General features: G+C 47.4%; 1 protein-coding gene across 2 annotated transcripts in view; it reads right to left on the bottom strand.

Annotated features, from left to right (window-relative positions):
* Nucleotides 1–430: 430 nt before the first annotated feature.
* Fyn (FYN proto-oncogene, Src family tyrosine kinase) overlaps nucleotides 431–19,936 on the bottom strand; it is a 193,269-nt gene continuing 173,763 nt past the window's right edge. For both annotated transcript variants that reach the window (XM_021173874.2, XM_021173875.2), the window contains exons 13-14: nucleotides 14,306–14,437; nucleotides 431–2,041 (exon numbers count right to left, since the gene is read on the bottom strand). In XM_021173874.2, the coding sequence (XP_021029533.1) occupies nucleotides 1,833–2,041; nucleotides 14,306–14,437 (341 nt within the window). In that variant the 3' untranslated portion in view covers nucleotides 431–1,832. The remainder of the gene's footprint in view (nucleotides 2,042–14,305; nucleotides 14,438–19,936) is intronic.

The following is a 19,936-nucleotide window of genomic DNA, read 5'->3' as shown; positions in this document are numbered from 1 at the left end:
AACCATGGTAGATCCAGGCCTGGATGGCTATCCAGTCCCCCTTCCGCCCTCTCCCCCATACCACATGGTCACATGATTAGCAACTTCATTTTAGAAGTAGGATACTTGGGAATGTATTTATGACTTGAGACCAAGAAAGACTACCGTCTCCTGTACAAATAGGACACAGTGAATTCCAGCCAGAGACGGTGAGGGATACACTATGGCGCTCAAGTATGCCCAGTTTTGCTTTAGCCACTCTGAGTTAGCCAGATAACTGCTTTGCCTTTTGGTGGGGAGGGTCTCCAGATGTTCTGCATGTTTCTGTCGTTTGGAAATCACTGCACAGTGGCCCGATTCACCAGGTGCTTCCTCATCATCTGGGACGGGCCAGGTATGTCACAGAACGCCTAGGGTACCTTCTGTGGTGTACACAAATAAACAAAAAAAATTTTTTCAAATGTAAAATGCTCTCTTTTTAATTACTAAATTAGGAAAGTTAAACAATTTAAAAATGTAAACTCACAAATAAATCATTAACAAAAAAAAGGAATTAAGACTTCAGAATTGCTAGTCAGTATTAAAAAACTCAATAGAAATAGGAATTGATTTGTTGTTAAACATACGTAATTCGAGGTTGGTACAAACAGCAACTGAAAATGTAATACTTTTTTTTTTCTTTTGTGCACCCCCATGAAATGTAAAGTAGTGCATAGTTATTCACTGGAGTACTCCTGACGCGGAGAGCCATTCATTAGCAGTACAGGACAGTAAAACACTTATTTTACAATGGGACGTGTACAACCCCCCACCCTTGCCCTCCCATAATTTTTAGTTGCATGAGAAAGTTTAGTAGGTTGCCATGACTACAGTGCTATGGGTTTAGACCATTTAAATGTGGTTACAAGATTTATTAAATAAAAGGAAAACACGTGAACCCTTCAGCATTCATATTTATACAGGAAGTTTGTGTGGTCTCCATCTTGCAGCTCTTGTGGTAGAACTGGCTGGCTGCTTTTTGCTTAAACATGCTCACTCCTAAGTTTCAAGAACGAATCACAGTTCGCTGGCACTAAAACTCGTGACTAGGCCGCCCCGGACCTGAAAAAAGTCACATGAACAATCTACAGGTATGATTAGGAACCAAAAAAGTGCAGTCCAAATGGAGAGGACGTCATGCTTTCGTAGAAGTCAAAAACTGAGGCCACCGGCTTGCAGGCTGACACCAGGGCTTCGCTGGCAGGGTTCTGCAGTAATCCTCACTCCGGTCCTGTAGCTATGTGGCCTACGCTGGCCAGTCTCCATGGTAGCACCCACATGGTGTATGTACAGGAACATATGTTAACATATATATCATATGTATAAAAAGGGGAAAAAAAACCCAAACACCTGTCCTGATCATTTTTTGTTAAAACATGAAAAAAAATTTTATTGTTTTAGACAAAGAGGCCACTTTTGGAAAATAATACTTTTTTTTTTTTAGTTGAATCAGGTGAAGACAGAGTTAAAATCACATAGGATTTGCTTTTTCTTTTTTAAAAAAGGAAAGCACTGGGATTGTTGGCACAGGAGCAGCTATTTACACTGAACAGAGGTTTGGCCTTTGACATAACATCGATACAATGCATTTCCAAGTCTGAGAAATAACACGCTTCTGTCTCAGATGGTTCACAGAGGAGGTTCGGACTGGGGGACAAGTGTCATTAATGAGGGCCGTGGAAGTTCAGCTTCAGAGTCACATGCAATCTGATCCTGGACGGTTCTCGCTGCTCTGGGGCAGCTGGCTACAGAATTGGAAGCTAATGGGGAGGGGTAGGGAGGCCTCCGGGACGAGGCGTCTGAAGCGCAGGCTCTCACAGGTTTTCACCGGGCTGATACTGGGGCTCTGTGGCCGTAAAGTAGTCCTCCAGGAAGCCCTGCAAGTACTCGAAGGTGGGGCGCTCTTCCGGATCCTTTTTCCAGCAGTGGATCATGAGCTCGTGCAGGGAGATCGGGCAGTCCTGTGGGCAGGGCATCCTATAGCCTCTCTCCACCTGCTCCAGCACCTCCCGGTTGTTCATGCCTGCGAAGACAGGGGCCAGTGAGAATGGGCACATGGTTAAGGTTAAAGCATAAGGAGGCCGTCCTCCCTCAGGAGGGGAACCATGCCTGTAATCGGCTATCACAGCACGAAGGAGTGGAACAAAGGAATGGAGAACTCATAGATGCAAAAGCCCAGACAGTGACTCTCAAAAGCACTGCACGTGAAAGAAGCCAGACACAAAAGGCAGCACACTGTACGATTTCACCTAGATGAGACCCTAGAAAGGCCAAAGACTGCATGATAGAAACCAGATCAGAGGATGCTGCGCACGGATGGGGGTTGGGGTTGGGGTGGGGGCCACGGGTGAAAGGTCAGAGGGAGCCGAGAGGTGACAGAAGCTATGGTTGAATGCCCATGTTTTTCCTGTGAAAGGCCAACAGCAAATATTTTGTCTGTGTGGGCTACATGCAAACTCTGTCTTATTTCTGTCACTGAAACAGTTTAAAACAATGCCAGGTTGGGAGCCATGCTCTGCCATGAGAAATAACTCAGGCTGCAGTCCATGACCCCAGTGTAGTTAGTCCGTGTGAACAATCAAATTTCACTAGTCAAAACTCATGGGAGTATACTTTTAAATTAACCTTTGTTATGTGTAAATTATACTCAGTAGGAAAGGTAAAACACAGGACTAGGGGAAGGTGGTTTAATGTTGCTAGAATGTTGCTTAAAGTTGCAAAGTACCCAAGTTCAATTCTCAGCATGCATACATACTAGGCAGCCTGTCATTCCAGTTCCAGAGCAACTGACACCTCTGGACTCAGGAGATACTGGTACATACGTGCATATATCCTTACACAATTAACCAGAAACACAATTAAAAAGAAATCTTCGGGAGATGGAAAGATGACTCAGTCTTCCAAAGGACCCAGGTTCAAATCCCAGCACCCATATGGCATTTAGTTCAACTGTCTGTAATTCCAGTTCTAGAGGATCTGACACCCCCCTCCCCCCAGAGACATACATGGAGGCAGAACACCAATGTAAATTTAAAGAAATTAAAAAGGAAATTTTTGTATGACTACAGCACACAAATGCCCTGTAGAATAAAAGCAACAGGTCTTCTACGTGCAGAGCTACAGTGAATGTCAGTTTTCCTCATGCTTGGGCATGGTGTCTGAGATTTGCCTTCATGCCAGCAGGGCTTGGCACCATCTGGCCTGGTGACCCTCACAGTGCTCTGAGGTTTGGGAACTGTGACAGGGAGGCAGGGTGTCTCTGGGGCCTTTGCTTATGGATGACAGCACCCGGCCATCTATCATCTGAGACCTCCCTGCCCCTCTGCAGGAGCTGCCTAATGCTGACATTCTCAGGCTGCACAGCAGAAGGCATCATGGGAAGCTGAACCAGGTCTCACTCAGTGTGCTCCCTTCTCAGCTGCTTCCAGGTACTCTCTCCCTTGCCTGCCCTCCCTCCCTCCCTTCTTTCTTCCCTCCCTTTCCTCCCTTCCTTCTCTCTCTCTCTCCTATCCCCTCCCTCCCTCTGCTAAGACCTTGTGAGCCTGACATCTAAAATCTTCCCTAACTCCTGACAGTCAGTTTACAGCAGCAAGAATCTGCTGTAATTTACAGCATGAGACTCAGGGTTGTCACTAGTAAGGAATCCACATAATATTCAACACAGCCTTCTTTAATTCTGGGGGAGGTGACCATTGGGTCAGAACCTGTCACTTAGCCAGAGGTCACATTCCTGTTTCCCTCTGGAGGGAGCATCCAGGCTTCTGGGTTGCTCTCATCTTTGAAGCTGGACCTATCCTACCTAGGTCTTCCTGGATGACAACTATTTTAGTCATTTGTTTGTCTAAGTCCTTGTAGGATGCTTTTTTTATTCTCTGGACTTATAATTTCTGGTGGTGACAAAATTTAGCATTCCTTTGACTGTGTTAAAGTAGACCTTTAATATGACCAAGTAATTTCACTCTAGCCAGGCAATCCCCTTGCCTTGGGAGAATGCTGAGTCCAGTGTGGGAGTACCTTTTCCTGTTGGGTCTTCCCTGCAGCCAATGAGCTCAATTCCTCCTCCAGATACTGAGGAGCCAGGATCTAGGATGGAGAGCTGAAGGCAAGGGAAGGTACACGGATTGCAGCTCTCTTCTGAGGTACTCCAGACAGAAAGGGAAGGGACGGAGGCCAGCAGGAACAGTTCCTGTCCTCAGGAACAGTTCCAAACCCCAGTAAGCTCAGGAAATGTCACTTGGCAGAATAACAGACCTGAACCTGTGGAGGTTTGGTCTTCTTGTCTATTGTAATGCTGTGTGTGTGTGTGTGTGTGTGTGTGTGTGTGTGTGTGTGTGTAGGGGAGGCAAGACCTGGACATAGGTGGGGCTCAGGTTTCCTGGGCCTGGGGTGGGGGACAAGGGGGAACGAGGAAGAGGAGAAGGTGGAGTAGGAAGGAGAAGTGCCATGGGTTAGGAGGCCTGAAACTGTGGCCCTGAGGGTTGGCCAATTGGAATTAAGTGCAGCGCAAATGAAACAGTAAGTAATAACTCAGGGTTATCGATAGGAAAGTAGGTTCTAATAGCATAGACGGTAGGTATCTGCCCAGCTCTAGTGCTGATTGAGGCTTACTCTAAATAGAGAGGTTGTGTGTATCTTTTACCTGGTAACTAAATAGTCAAAAGTGGCTAGACACACTGGACTGGGATTAGAAATGTCTACCATCATGAAGCAGCCATAAACCCTCTGTGTGGTGAAGCCCTGATGGCACTTCCTTCCTATGTTCCATCCCAGACTCTCCTTCTGTGTTATGTAACACATCAGCGCACCGACTTTAAAACAAGGTCTGATTCCAATGTGTATTTGCTCCCATAGGAGGTTAGCTGAGACTCTGGGGCCCAAAGACAGCCACCTCTCTCTATTCCAGGAAGCCTATAGGGCCAAGACAAGAACACAGGCATACACAGGGACTGGTATCCTCTCAAGCAATTCCTTGCTGCACAATGAAGTAGATAAACCTCTTAGCTTCATGGTGCTTCTGGAACTACACAGCTTGAGGCTGTAGGAATCTCCCTTGCTCTGGCTCCTGCCAGGAGCCCCTGGAGGAAAGATCCATAGAGACCTGAAGCTCAGAGCTATGACAGGAGACTCTCCCTAGAAGCCAGATTCTAGGGAGAACCTACAACCGCTCCCCAAATACATCTCAAGGCTTTAACCTGGTCCTGAGTGCACAGCACAGCACCACAGAATTCAATTAACTACTTTCCCAGGATTCCGTGAATCTTTCGTCAGTAAATGGTTTATTTCATTAAGAATCCAAATTCCTCAAATGGAAATACTTCTTTTCTTGAAACGTTTAATTCAGTCTCTGCCAATGGAAAGTTTAACTGGCCATTTGGGTCAAGCCTATTTTTCCAGTGCTCCACCCAAGTCTTGGACGTGATGTGATATAGATGTGACAACCCAAAACAGCATGTCACATTTGCTAAGAAGGCCTTCGTCCACGGGACAGAGTATGTGCAGTATACTCAGTATATGCAGAGTGAGGACTGGACTAGCCTGCAACTACACACTGTCAGCTTTGATATGCATTCTTAGCTTGCTGCCTCCTTTCCTGCAGCACCCAACCCCCACCCCATTTCTCCTTTTATTTTTCCATGTGCTCTCTCCAGACCTCCCAAAGTCCAGGGAATATATGAACAATTCTACGCACTGGCTGAAACAGATACATACCAATGGCAGCATTGCCAAAAGAGTAGACACTGCAACTGGCTGAGTGACGAGTGCAACAGAATAGCTGTCTTCCAACCAACCAAAGGCCAGAAACATGTGGGTGGGTGGCCCTACAAACCTGCCACTTCCTCAGTGAACCTTTGCAATGGTCAAGATGTTCTGGCTCAGCAAGGACTCAGTGAGTTTGCCATTCATAAACAGTACTTCAATTAAGCACACCATGCATGATAATATTCTTAAAAAAATACCCTTCCATTACCCAGTTTGGTCTCAGCTCTCCTCTGTGCTCCGGAGCTCAGGAGAACAGCATCTCTCCACTCTTTCCGAGGACCCAGGTGATGGCCCTGAGTTCACAGAACTCCACAACCTGCTGCTCGGAGATGTCCCTTGAACTCCTTCTTTCATGTTTTCAAACATGGTCATGGCTGTAACAGCTCCAGTCCTTCTGCCTAAAACACTGTAGCTGCGAGCCTCTGGCCAAGTGGACTGCACTCACTTCCTGACATGATCTCTGTATTATTCTTTCTGAGTCATTTTGCTGGCTTCCTTCTCAAACACAAGAAGTCAGCGCTCCAACTCTTCCTTCAAACCCAGACATTGTGCAGTTGCCACACAGACCGTCATAGGTACCCATGTTTTCTTTCCCTTATCCTTTGGGTCCTGGCCTCTCCTCTCCTTGTAGGCATCAGTATTATTCTTTGAGCTGTCCAAGAACTCAGTAGACCCTCCTCACTTTTCTTTCTGGCTCTTGAAGAAAGAAACAAAAGCCACTTCAACAGGCAGAACGCTGAACAGATGTCACTTCCAGACTCTGTACCTCTTGGCAGGGGACCTGGTTTGCTCCAGCCTCAGCGTCTCCTTTTGTTAACAGAACACCTTATCCATCACCTTAGGACAAGGTCTCACCAAAGAAGTATTGATACTTTACTGCTTCCCATTTGTGTGGCTTCTCAAGGGACCTCAGAGCAGACATACCTGTAGTTAGCGGTTTATTTTCTAGTCACGCGTGGACTTCACCATGGCTGTGGGAATCGGGACAACTGCACAGTGTAAATAAATGTTTTAACAATGGGGATGATACTCAGGCTATCTGATATCAAATTTCTTTTTCGAGCTGAGCTTTTCATTCAAAGAGAATGATACTATATTGTGCATGGATGGGGCCTTCTGTCTGAGGCCCCTTGCTTTCCTGTATAAGCTCTCTTAAAAACCCATCTGTCTGCTTGCTGTTGTGAGCTGCCACACGGGTGCTGAGAGCGAGGACAGTGGAGTTAATGGTGCTTGCTCAGCGAGCCTGCAGTGCACCGCTGCATGTGTTACCAGATTACCCAGTGTTTTCTCTTATCTTACAGGAACAACCAGGAGGTTGGAGAGCCACTCCATGGATCAGAGGACAAATGTGGGGCAGAGGGATACTGACCAGAGAGTACAGATGGAGATGAAGCACTGACCCTGAGAAGGCAATAATTACTAGTTTTGTTTACTGTTACCCCCCTCACCAGTCACCTGGGGCAGCAGTTTTTATTAAAACCGCCGTATTAATAAAATCAGAAATGCCGGTCGGGAGAGCTGCGGCACACAAAGGTGATTTGAAGTGGATAATGCAGCATCATATTTTCTGGGCTTTTCTTTTCTTGTTTTCTTTTTCTTTATTTTTGGAGACAAGGGCTTGCTATGTAGCCCAGGCTGACCTCAAACTAACAGTAATAATCCTGCTCCTGTCTCCCAAGTGCTGGGATTACAAGCCTGAGCTTTTGATAATACAGTGCTATAAAGAACTCCTCTGTCCTCTGAAGAGAGAAGAGAAAAAAAAGAGGGTGAAGGTGCCAGCGTGGGAGGCAGGGGCCTGACCACAGTCAAGACCAAACAGCAGCAGAGCGCTGCGCTCAGGCTGTACTGGGAGACTGCCCCTTCCTATGCCCTCCAGCTTCACGCACAGCCTCCTATCCTTTCTTACTCTTATCATGTCAGCCAAGAGAAACCTTGCAGGGGAGGAGACAGCATTCCGAGCTCTCTGAAGGAACACAGTGTACGGCTGTGCTTTGGCCCTGGGGCCCATGGGCTGGGGAGGCAGAGGACCCGTCATGTACTGCTAAGGTTAGCTGTTTTCAGACTGTTTCCCATGGCCCCTCTACCTGGACAGTCCACACTTGCCTCCTTGAGGGAGTCTGCCCCTGTCAGCAGCTTGAACACAATAATACCTGTCTTTACGGCATGTGATCATGCGGGGTGGGGCAAAGGGGCAGAACGGGTGCTTGGCTCTTTACAGGAGGTGTGAGCAGTTTTGCTTGCTCACCTTACCCCCCAGGTCATTACCAAGTGACTAGTTCTGCGCAAGGAAGTTAAGCAGCTGACACTTGCTGAAAGAATGATTTGAGGGTGCTTCAAATGCACAAACAGATTTGCTTAAGAGAAGAGCCCTGCTCTGCCAGATCCCGCCAGCACCCAAGCAGGTGTTCAGTCAAGGGCCATGGCTTGGCATGGCCAGGCATGGCCAGGACATTCTGCCTATCGGGTTACTGGAATATGAAATTTGAACGTGGGGTCAACTTCCCAGAACTCTGGGGACAGAGGCTACTTTGTAGCTGGGAACACTCACCCCGTGTCGGCCATATGTGAGGATAACGGGGCAGAGTTATAAGGTTCTGTAGGCTAAGGGGCAGCTTTAAAAAATGTTTAAAAACCTACGAGTCTTCCTTTTTTTTTTTAAATTCAAATGTCTCCCCTTTTATTCATACACTCCTTTATTTGCTTCTACAGAGTCTACTGTGGGCAGACACTGCTGGGAATCAGAACATGGAAGATGCCCCGTTCCTCTCAAGGAAGGCAGAGCTGCTGGGAGTTCCAGACAGAAGGAGAAAGAAACATTCTGGGCACACTGGAGCACACCTCAAACCCTAGCACTTGGGAGACAGAGGCAGGCAGATAGACCTCTGTGAGGTTGATGCCAGCTTGGTCTACATAGCCACTTCTAGGCTAACACAGTGAGATGCTGTCATAGACAAATTCCTTGGTGTGTCCAAGATGTAAAGGGAGAGAGACAGCAGAGACATCCTAAGTCAAACCTTTCCCTCAGCACTGCTCACTTCACACACATTAGGAGAATACTCACACCTACAATACACAACTACACCTAAGGCTCGGGACATTGCAAAGAGGAGGCAGAAAGAGTGTAAGAGCCAGGGGACCAGCATTCTGTGAGGTTTTGTCTCCTAGTAACATCAGAAGCTATGCCTGTAAAGTCTTACCAGCATCACTGCCTAAACATGACCCGACGAAGGATCATAATCAATGGTTATGTCAACTGAATGGGAAAAAAAGCCCAATGAGGCCTGAACCCTACACAAAAACTATAGGCAACTGAGTGAAGCTGGAGCGAGAGGTGGCCCTCCCCAGGGAAAAGCACACCAACTTGTCATCTAGTGTGGAATGGTGACACAAGCAACCCTGTATGGACTCAGCAGGCTGTATTTAGAAATATATATGCATGTATATACAGACACATCTATGCATGCAATATCAACTGATGAAAAAAGAGGCTATGGCTTTGAAAGAGTATGTGTGTGGAGGTAACTAGGAAGGCCTGGAAGGAGGAAAGGCAAGGGAGAAACATTTTAACGAGAATACAAGCTCAAATCTAAACCCCAACCAAAAGAGTAAAAAGCATGCTTGCTTGCAACCCCACAAGCTGCCAGCCAATGCCACCACTCCTGTCCTCTGGCTCCCTGGCTACCTGCAGGTGGCACAGTGCCCCTAAACACCCACCTGGCCCAAGGCTAGCTCCTATCAGAGTTATACTCAGCAAGCACCTCTTAGTGACTTCCACTGTCACCATCTCCTCACCACACTCCTCTTTGCTCCACTCAATGCTACTAGCCAGGGTGAGTGTAGTTCGTTGGTTTGTGTTGCCCATCTTCTTCAAGACAAAACGCTCCTGAGGGCAGGAATTCTCATGTTACTTCACTGCTATAATCCTCGGGTCCGGAAAAGCACTCAATGCATAACAGGCATTCAATAAGTGTTTGTGGACTTGTGCAGGGTGTGGCCTTCTGAAGTTATCTGGAGGGCAAGGGGAGCCCTTGGCATCTTTAATCAGGGCCAGAGTGAGATAATTCATCTGTTTTCCAGGATAACATTTCTGCTGGCGACAATGACAAAATGGTGGAGGATGAGGGGAGGAAGGGGGGGGGGGCGCGGCGGCAGGAAGTTCCATTAGGAGGTCACCACCCAGTGGTGACAGCCTGATACAGGCAGGGGAAGGGAAAGCGGAGGGGGAAAGAATTTGAGAAAGCTTCTAGAGGTGAAATGTCATGCTAAAATGCAAAGCTATGATTTTACACAGCAAGCTCAGGAAACAGCTCTGGCGCCAGCATTACCATCGCGCACATACAACAATCCCTTAGCCTAAATACAGTTCTAATCTCCATGCAGAGAACACTTAAAGCGCTGCATACAGAAAGCAGGCTGGACTCCAGCAAGGATGGCACAAATGATCGGCTGTGTGGGACTGTGAAAGGCAGCCTGTTTTCTGGTTGAGTTAGGTTTAAACCCCAGAGACCCAGCAGGTGTTCCTGCAAGGGACAGAAAGTGTTTGCCATGTCCCCAGACACTGGGCTCCTGACATGAGGCCCCAGCTCCATAATTCTGTGGCCACCAGTCACACAGGGCCCCAAGCTCCTGGTATTCTGTCTGGACTCCACCCCCACGGTTACCTGGCAACAGCCAGGTAGGCCTGGCCCACTATAAAAGGGGATGTTTGCCCCCTACTCCCTCTCTTACTCCTGTTTCCGGGTTGCTTCTCTCTTGCCCTCTTGCTCTCCTCTCCGCACCCCCCTCCCCACAATGTGGCCATGGCCGGTCTCTACTTCCCTACTCTCTTCCTTCTCTCTGCCTTTCTACAATAAACACCTTAAGACCATGGGGGGACCCGCAGTGGGGAACAATGCACCAGGTCTTCCTCTAAAGAGCAGAACCTAATCTCACACAGAAGGCCTCTCTGCATTCTCAGCCACCGTTTTCACCAACCCAAGTTGACCACTGAGCAAGCCAAAGACTCTCCTCCCCTCGGGAACCAGCCTGAGCTCTCTGCCCGCCCTTTTCCAGAGCCAGCCCCTAAGGCCGCCTACTCTGTTCTCAGCTCTTCTGAGGCATTCTGTGGTACCCAAGAGCTAGAACCTGCTGTCCTCAGCCTCTGTGCAGGCCCGGGGACCCCAAGCCAACTCCAGCAGGTCTGCAGAGACCTCAGAATGAGCCTCCCTGCCCCCAGAGCAGGGTCCTGCAGCTTCTCACAGCCTGACAGTGGCATGGGGTGCACGAAGTCAGACTTCCCATGTCCTGCCTCACCCAGCAGTCTGAGCCCTGGGCAGGATGCGGGACCCCATTTTTAGCCCACAGGGCTGCAGCTGTGTGTTGCAATGGTGTCCGTCTCTGTCACCCATCTTGGAAGTGGATGGGTAGCTGACCAGCTCCCTTTAACCTCAGGACAATACTTCAATATTCCTCTACGGCTTCAAGGCCTTGCTCAGTTTCAGTGTGTCCTCCTTTCCTTTCTCCGTCTCTGGTCAGTTCAGTGAGCGCAGCCTGAGGACACAGCAGCGCCTACTCAGTGCTAGGTTGCCCTTCATCTGGCCACGCCTCTAGCATCACTCAGTTCTCCTCCGAGGCTCACTTCTACACTGACTGCACTGACTTACATGCTGGGTGGAAATGTCTGGGAATCTTTGCCAAGCTCATTTGTAAGTCAGCCCCCATCTCCTTTCACTGTCACGAGCCAGAGCACTTTCCTATGTGACGTGGGGACAAAGGGCCATTCTCAGGTATGAAAGAACTCAGGCAAGTTTACCACCACCTTCCATTGTTGAGAAGAGAATTACTTGAAAGTATGTTCTAGGCAGCTGAGAAACTAGTGTGTCAAAGTGCATAATGGAAGCATCTGATAAACAGAGAGCTGGACTTTCTCCTGGACTCCCACCAGCAGGGAATGGGAGATCCAGTGCAGGAGGGCTGAAGCAAGGTGAGCCCTCAGCACAGGCTGGCCGACTGGGTCACACCGACAACCATGGTGACATGTGGACAATGCTTAATGAAAAGGTTTGTGTCCTGGAAGTGCTCCCCTCTGCTAGGTTAGCAACCCTGTAACTATAATCTCAATGCAGGAGCTTCTCCTTTAGAGTTTCTGTCACATTCAGAAGCCCAACTGAACAGCTGAGTTACAAAATAAAACTAAGCAGTGTCCGTGGCTATGAGAAGAGGTCTGGAATAGCCTCTGTGCTGCAGGCAGCTCTCTGGGCAATCAAGTCAACCTGCCAGGCTCCAATGGCTCTTCATGGCAGCACACAGGCCTCACAACTGGCTTGGTCCCCTTTCTAAGGCCATCAAGCACGTCACCTCATCCATCGCCTCAGATCCTCCCTACAGTCTCTACAGCTTTTCCGGGTGACAGGCAGGACACATCTTGCTCATCGTGAGCGAGCCTCTTGCTCTCCGTGCTCTCATTTACTTGCCTTCTCCCTTGCCCATGGCCCCTGCAGGCAGCTGCAGTCATGGAAGGCATAATAAATACACATACTATGCTGGACCCAGTTCTCACTTAACTCCTCTGCTCTCTTCGTGGGTCTCTCAATGAAGGGGCTACCTTGTGTCCCCGATTCTGCCATATAATGAGAACTCAGGTCGGGGAGCACACCCAGGATGCCCATCTGAGTAACCTACCCTCCATCAGCAGGGCACAAACACCCTCCCGACAGTAATGCTCCGGGAGACCAGGACTATTTATTGGCTCATGGTTTTCCCTCCAGCTCGAATAGTACCTGCTCGGGGACAGGAACTCATCAGTGCCACCTGAGAGCTGAATGGCTCATTTGTGCTACTTCCCAAGGGAACAAATGCCAGGCCAGGCCACACAAAATGATGCTGAGTGAAGGCATCCACTCAGACTTGGAAACCTAGGTTATTTTCTTTGTGCTAAAACCCAACCTGACAAAACCCCGGTCTCCAAATGCTTCCTCTTCTCAGCCCCCACACCCACCGCTTTGTCTTGGCCTCCGTGTGTGTGTGTGTGTGTGTGTGTGTGTGTGTGTGTGTGTGAGACCCAGGAACAAAAAGCAGCTTTGTGTTACTGTGAGAGAAAGCCTCACGGAAATGCAAAACAACATTAACCTTTTCCTGTGATTGCTTTTAACACACCGGGTGTCTATAAACCTGGGGAGATCAGGAAGAAATTAGTTCAAAATATAGACAATAATAATTTTTTAAAAGTGCCTTCTCACTTTTAAAACCTGGAGATGGTATATTTTCATCCTTGAGAAGCAATTCAAAAGCACCCCTGCTGGGCCCCACCCCCTCCTGGGCAGCCCTTTCTTCTCTGCCCGTTGACTATTCCCAGAGTGTCTGCCCACTTGTGCATGCCGGAAGCAGCAGCCGCTGCAGCAGCTGCAGCAGCCGCAGCAGCAGTAGCAATAAAGAAGACTTACACACCCACACCTCCCAGTGCTGGGCTGGGGCTTCAGAGACTGGCACTTTGTTAATTCTGCCTCAGTGCCAGCCTTCCTCCCTTAGAGGTCTTGAGGCTGTGCTAGCCTAGACAGAGAGGCTCTTTATGAACACTTCTCTGTTCTCTGACGATGACCAGAAACAATCAGACAAAATGAACAAAGGGATTACAAATTAATCGGCTCTCTCTGGCTCCTCTGACTGCAGAGATATGATTACAAGCCCAGGATTTGCAAGAGCCCTACATTCCTCATTAATCTCTACTATCGGTGCCATCACTGTGGGCCTTTTCTTTTCTTCCTTTTTAAGAGGCAGGGAATGAAGGGAGTGAGCCAGCTATGCTCTTTCTTTGCTCAGCAGTAACTGAAAAATATGTCCTTAACATTTCACAAAGCAGACCGTCCCTGCCCTGAAACCAGTAAAGTGTGGAGGCGAAATGGCGCGTGTCCTTTATGTCTCCGTCTGGCTAAGTTAATGAATTTAAGCATGGGTAACCTTAACCCACAGCTTCTTCACAGAAGGAGCATCTGACAGCCCAGAACAACTGCAGGCTCCCAGAGGCCCCCGCGCCCTCATAACACACTCCCTTTTGTGTATCTTGGCCATTCAGCCACAGGCAGAGAACGGGTTGGTCAGCCTAAACTGCCTTTCCTGCACCTCCACTTGGGGCCATCTGGGGCTGGAGCCTCAGAGAGAACAGGATGGGCATCTTCCTGCCAGGCTTGCTCTGTGGCTCAGTGCTACAACGAGATCAAAAGGCAACGGGACCTTTTCTCCTTCTCTTTCCCAGCTCCATTTGGGCACAGGCTCTGCCAGGGACATTTCTGCTTTGGGAGCCATGACACATGCACCTCCTGAGACAGGACAAATTCCATGACCTGTGGGAACTGGAACATTTCTACCAGCTGCTTAGCACATTGAATTTGGTGTACAGGTCACGGTAATTCTTAGTTCTGCATTCCCCTGGCTAAATACCTTGGCAGAAGGCTGAGCACAGGGCTTAGAAAGGCAGCTGTGCAAGACTCCTGTAAAATGAAGTTAAAATAGAACTCGACAGACAAACCGTTTCTCATGTCTGTGTCCTTACCTGGGTACGGCACTCTTCCTTTGGTGACCAGCTCTGTGAGTAAGATTCCGAAAGACCACACGTCAGACTTGATTGTGAACCTTCCATACAGGGCCGCTTCGGGGGCCGTCCACTTAATGGGGAACTTTGCACCTGCAGAATGGAGACGTGTTTACTCATGAGCCGGGGATCCTACACTGGGGTGAAGAGGGAAGACAACGTATTGGAAAGTCATCTGCAGGGGACAGGGTTGGGGGACGAGGACAGGAAGAAGATGGTGAAGGAATAGCGGGTGTGGTGATGAATTATGCCCTGGGCCTGGCTCAGTGACTTTAAGCAAATAACTTTAAATCTTCCTTCAAAGAGTTGGACTTCAAAACTCTTGATATGTCAGTAAAGAGAAGAGCTAGCTAGCTCTTTGAACATGATTCCACGATCACACTGAATGGTATGTGCTTGGTCTGGAGTATGATTCCTGATTTGTGAGTCCGTGCGTGTATGCACGCATGCATGTGTGTGAATAAGAATGGCCCCCAGAGGGTCCTGCATTTGAATGCTTAGTCAGCAGGCAGAGGCACTACTTATAAAGATTAGGAGGTGTGGCCTTGTTGGGGTAGGTGTGGCCCTTATGGATGGAGTGCGTCAGTGGGCTTTGAGGTTTCAGAAGCCCAAGGCAGGCTAGTGGTATTCTTCCTGATGCCTGTGGATCTGCACGTAGAACTCTCAGCTACCGCTCCAGCACCATATCTGACTGCACACTGCCATGCTTCCCACCAGATGATAATGAACTAAACCTCTGAACCGTAAGCCATCCGCAATTAAATGCTTTCCTTTGTACGAGTTGCCTTGGTCATGGTGTCTCTCATAGCAACAGAACAGTGCCTAAGATAATATGTATGCATACATGAATACTCCCATCTCTCTCTCAAATAATGCTATATTTTAATAGATACACACAGGACTAGGTCATCATACTATTCTCCTGTGTCCTCTGGTTTATAAAGTCACCGATTGGTCTTAGGAGGTGCCACAAATCCACAGAAGTTCCAGCTTCCCCTAGGATGGAGTGAATGGATAGAGCCCACACATTACACTGAAATGGGCCATATTTTCTATTTCTTACACACACCATGGGGACATGATCCTGCCCGTGGCTGACTTCTCACTTCCTCCTACCCATTCTGCCCATCTTTATTCCTGGGACGTTTTTATTCTGCACTGTGTGACTGCTTTCCTCCTACCCTTCTCCTACCAGCCAGAGAGGGTTCAAGTGAATAACACTACTAGACAGGACATGCCTGGATGGCAGCTTATGAGTCTGATGACTAAGCATTTAAATATATGAGCCTGTGGGGACCATTTTTATTCAAATGAACACACACACACATTACACACACACACACACAGACACAGACACACACACACACACACTCATTTCAAAGGCAGAGACACTTTCAAGAGTCTCTGGTTATTAGAAGAATCCACTTTCCACATCTAAAGGACAGGCACAGCCCACCCTGCTTGTCACAGAGTTAGAAAGATGTGGACAGATTAAGATGGACCTAGCAAGCCTGCGTTTTCATGTTAGGGTCAGCGACTATAAAGCAGTTCTGGGCACTGCTTGAATAGCCCAAAGGAAAAACTACAAGGATTTTGTATTAGTTATGCAAACAATAGCATGCTAAAATCATACTAATGACGCTTAGGAGCTACTACAAAGCATACAAAGGCTGATAAAAATCAGAATTGTCACAGCATCCTCTATGAAAAGTCACTATGCGCAAAAGTGGCAAATGATTAAAATCTTTAAATTATGGAGGTTTTAATAGCCAGACGTGATAAATTACAGCAATTACATTTTTGCTTTAAATACAGTACACCATAGCAATGTTAACAAATACACCCTGGCGTTTTCCAGCAATGCAATTTTCTTTTCCATCTCTTTCATGCCAGTATGAAATCAAAATTGCAGAAAATCCTCTGATTTCTCTCTGTGGCATCTCACCCTAACACTGGAGCAGGCAAGTACCTATCACTCTCTTCCACTCTTATGCATTCCATTTAAAGTGAGTTTCTTCTCTCTTTCCTTAAGTGCTGGCGACCGCCTGCATGATCTGGGATTCTCTGAGCAGTCATTTTGTTTTAACATTTCGTTAAAAGCATTCTTCACACAGCTCTCTGTCCTTGGTATTCTGTGCATCCAGCTTCAACTCCAAGCCATAGGGTCAGGGGGACAGGCTTTCCTCAGTGTCGAGTGTACAGTCCAGGACTGCACCTCAGCTGGAATTCTCTTGTTCATAAATAAATGAATGGATGGACAGATATTAAACACATCCTCACTTAGAGCAACTCCATGGCTCTATAATCTGACAATATATAAAGTAAAATGGAACTATTTCTCTCTGGCATACATAAAAATCCTGTACCATAAATGGCAGGAAAAGAATCCTGGGGTCCTCCTCAGACTCCTGCAACACTGGCCAGGGGGTGGGGTTCTGGCAGTAAACTATGCACAATTCAGACAGTTATCTTGGTCTCCCTTCTTTGAGACAGTCGCATGTAGCTGAAGATGCTGTGCCCACCAACTCCTGGTCCTTCCTGCCTCTGTGGCTCGAGTCCTGGGATTACAGATGTGGTAACGTGGTGCTTTCACTCTGATTTTCTGAGTAAAGATTTTTAAGATTTCAGGTTTAAAAAAGTAAATGTATCAGCCAGCTATACTAATCTGCTTTCTCATTTTCTCATTAAGGTATAACAAAGATATTAAACCAGGCAGTGGTGGCACATATCTTTAATCTCAGCACCTGGGAGGCAGAGGCAGGTGGATCTCTGAGTTCTAGACCAGCGTGGTCTACAGAGCAAGTTCTAGGACAGCCAGGCTGTTACACAGAGAAATCACAAAACAAAGACAAAACAATGACAAAAAAGATACGCAAAATTTACATAAAGAACACAGTCTGCATCATCTGAGGGTTTCTGACAGGAAGGCATTAGTGAGTATGCATTTGATGGATGAGAGAGGACTTACATACAGTCAGTTTGCATTATTGCTTTGTAAGACAAAATATTTTTCACACCAAGCAACAAGTATTTAAAAGGATAAAATTTAAAGAATGGCTTTGTCCATATTTTTAGTAGCTACCTTCAACACAAGCTTAAAAACATTTATTTTATTTGTGTGTAAGTCTATGCACTTGTGTGCTGGTGCCCTCTGAGGCGGAAGGAGAATGTGGACTCACTTGGAGTCTGAGTAATAGGAGGTTGTAAAACCACTTGACTTGGGTACTGGAACTGAACTGAGGGCTTCTGGAGCCTGAACAGTGAGCCATCTCTCCAGCCTCAACACAACTTTTGTTTGTTCTTTTGTTTATCGAGACAGGGTTTCTCTGTGTCGCTCTTACTGCCTGGAAATCACAATATACATGAGGCTGGTCTTGAACTCAAGAGATCCACCAGCCTCTGCCTTGGCAGGGCTAAAGGTGTAGTTTTTGTTTGTTTGTATTGGTTTTCAGATTTAAAAAAAAAAAAATTAATGTTTTTTTTTTTTTTTTAAGACAAAAGGTTAAATTGAAGCAATGACAAGCTATTACTGAGAAGAAGTAAGCAGTGCTTAGTTTCTGACTTCTATTTGCTCTTGACTTAGCTTCCTCCCTCCAGAGGGTACAAAGTTCCAGGCCTGACAGTGTGGTTCTGCAGAGAGTTGGTTTCTCCTGGTCTCTCTGCATATGCCTATGCAGGGTGCAGGGGTAAAACCTGAGACTGAGAAGCGTATGTCTAAGGTCACCCAGCAATGGGGCACATAAGGGGTCCTGCTAGGGGCTGGAGTAAGTGCTTCATTTGGGCCAAATTAGAGAGCTTAGAGACTCAGAAGGAGATGAAACTCCCTGCTGTGCCACCCTCCCCACCCCTCTGCTCTTGGCCTGAGTGCTACTTGCTTAAAGACTTTGCCTGATCAATAACACTTGGACAGGTTCCCCATCTCCATGCTGCCACAGCAGCCTGTTTTTCTGAGTTGCTATAGCTTGAAGTGTGACAGATGCATAGGTTATCATTAGTGTATCTCTTGGCAGCACTGTCTCTGAGGGTTGGAACGTGTCTTTGGGACAACTGTGTGTGTCTCCAGCTCAGAGCCTGGCATGTCTGGTACCCTGAAGACTCCTGAGAGAACCAACTGGATGAGAGCGGAGCTGGGCACTGCATTAGCTGTCCAGCTCTCCTTCCTGCTGGCTAACCTTGGTTTCCTATGGGCAACTTATCTGGTCTCTCGTTTCTGAGGTGTCTTCCCTTGTTCTTGGTGACAGTACTAGTGTCATGTCTGGATGGCTGTTTAAGGGTCTAACAACTGCTAATTAACTACAATGAGAAAGCATCTGCCATACACTAATGAAACCGAAAAACACTTGCAGATTCTGCATTTTAATACCAAATGCAGAGTACTCAGAGCCCCGTAGTGTCCGAGTGAATCTGAGAGATGTAGAGGGAGTCATAGCTATGCTTCAGAGGACCAGGGAGGGGGCAGTTCCTGGGCTGCTACTGGGATGGCTAGTAGTTTTGGTGGCAGAAAGAGCAGGCAACAGGGGGCCTTGCAGTAGTCATAGCAAGATGAAGTGGGCAGTAGTCATTTCTGGCTTGCTGGGCACTGGCCCTTACCATCCGAAGCAGGTTTGTAATCATCTGTGTGCCTAGTCAGGGGAAGAGGCATGGCGGATCTTACTCAATTACCTAAGTTTGTCCCTAAGAACAGTAACAACAACAAGACCCCACTTGACTGCTGCTGAGCTGGCCTGCTCTCTCCTTCCCACCATAAGTGAGTCTGGAGTTTTCCCTACAGGCCTAGCATCTGCTCTACGCATAGCCTCCTTCCTGTCTCTCTCTTGTCTCCAATGTCCAATTTTCTTCCACTCACTCTAACCACAGCCATTGGGGCCTCAGTGTTCCCGACTCTTCTCTCCACTATGTCCTCTCTTGTCACTAATTTTTCCTGCTGCGTGTGTGAGGGGGATGGGCACATTCAGATGTTTCTCATTTGAATTCCTGGCTCTTTATTTCCAAATATTTATGGGTTTCTAGGGTCTCCCGGCTTTACCTAAAATACAGCAACTGTAAGCTTAATTTATTGTTCAGTATATCATCTTACTATGTGCAAGATTATAAGAGAGTCTTGCAGTGGGCAGAAAAATGTCACCAAATGACTGAGTTAGAAATTAATTGTTTTGAGGAAGGAGGAGGGGATAGGGGGAAGGGGGGCTTTTTGGAGGGGAAACCAGGAAAGGGGATAACACTTGAAATGTAAATAAAGAAAGTATCTAATAAAAAATGGAAAAAAAAGAAATTAATTCTTACTTTTTACCTCTAAGAAAGGAACAAAATCCCCTTCATTTGTTTGTGTTTTACTATCCCTTTCTGGGGTTTGGTCACTATGTTGCTAGGCTTCAGGGCAGAAAACTTAAGCTGGGACTTTTCTCCCCCTTGCTCTTTCCAGACCACTGTCATCTTGCTGTTAACCTGGCACCTTGGTTCTGCTCTTTGACCTGTCTCTCAAAACTACCCAGATTCTAGTCACCAGTCCTGCCGAGTCCTCCTGCCTTGGTACCTAGCCTCCAGCAGTGCCCCTGCCGAGTCCTCCTGCCTTGGTACCTAGCCTCCAGCAGT

The sequence above is a fragment of the Mus caroli genome, chromosome 10 (assembly GCF_900094665.2).
Source record: "Mus caroli chromosome 10, CAROLI_EIJ_v1.1, whole genome shotgun sequence".
Lineage (NCBI taxonomy): Eukaryota > Metazoa > Chordata > Mammalia > Rodentia > Muridae > Mus > Mus caroli.
This window is presented reverse-complemented; position numbering and strand designations above follow the sequence as displayed.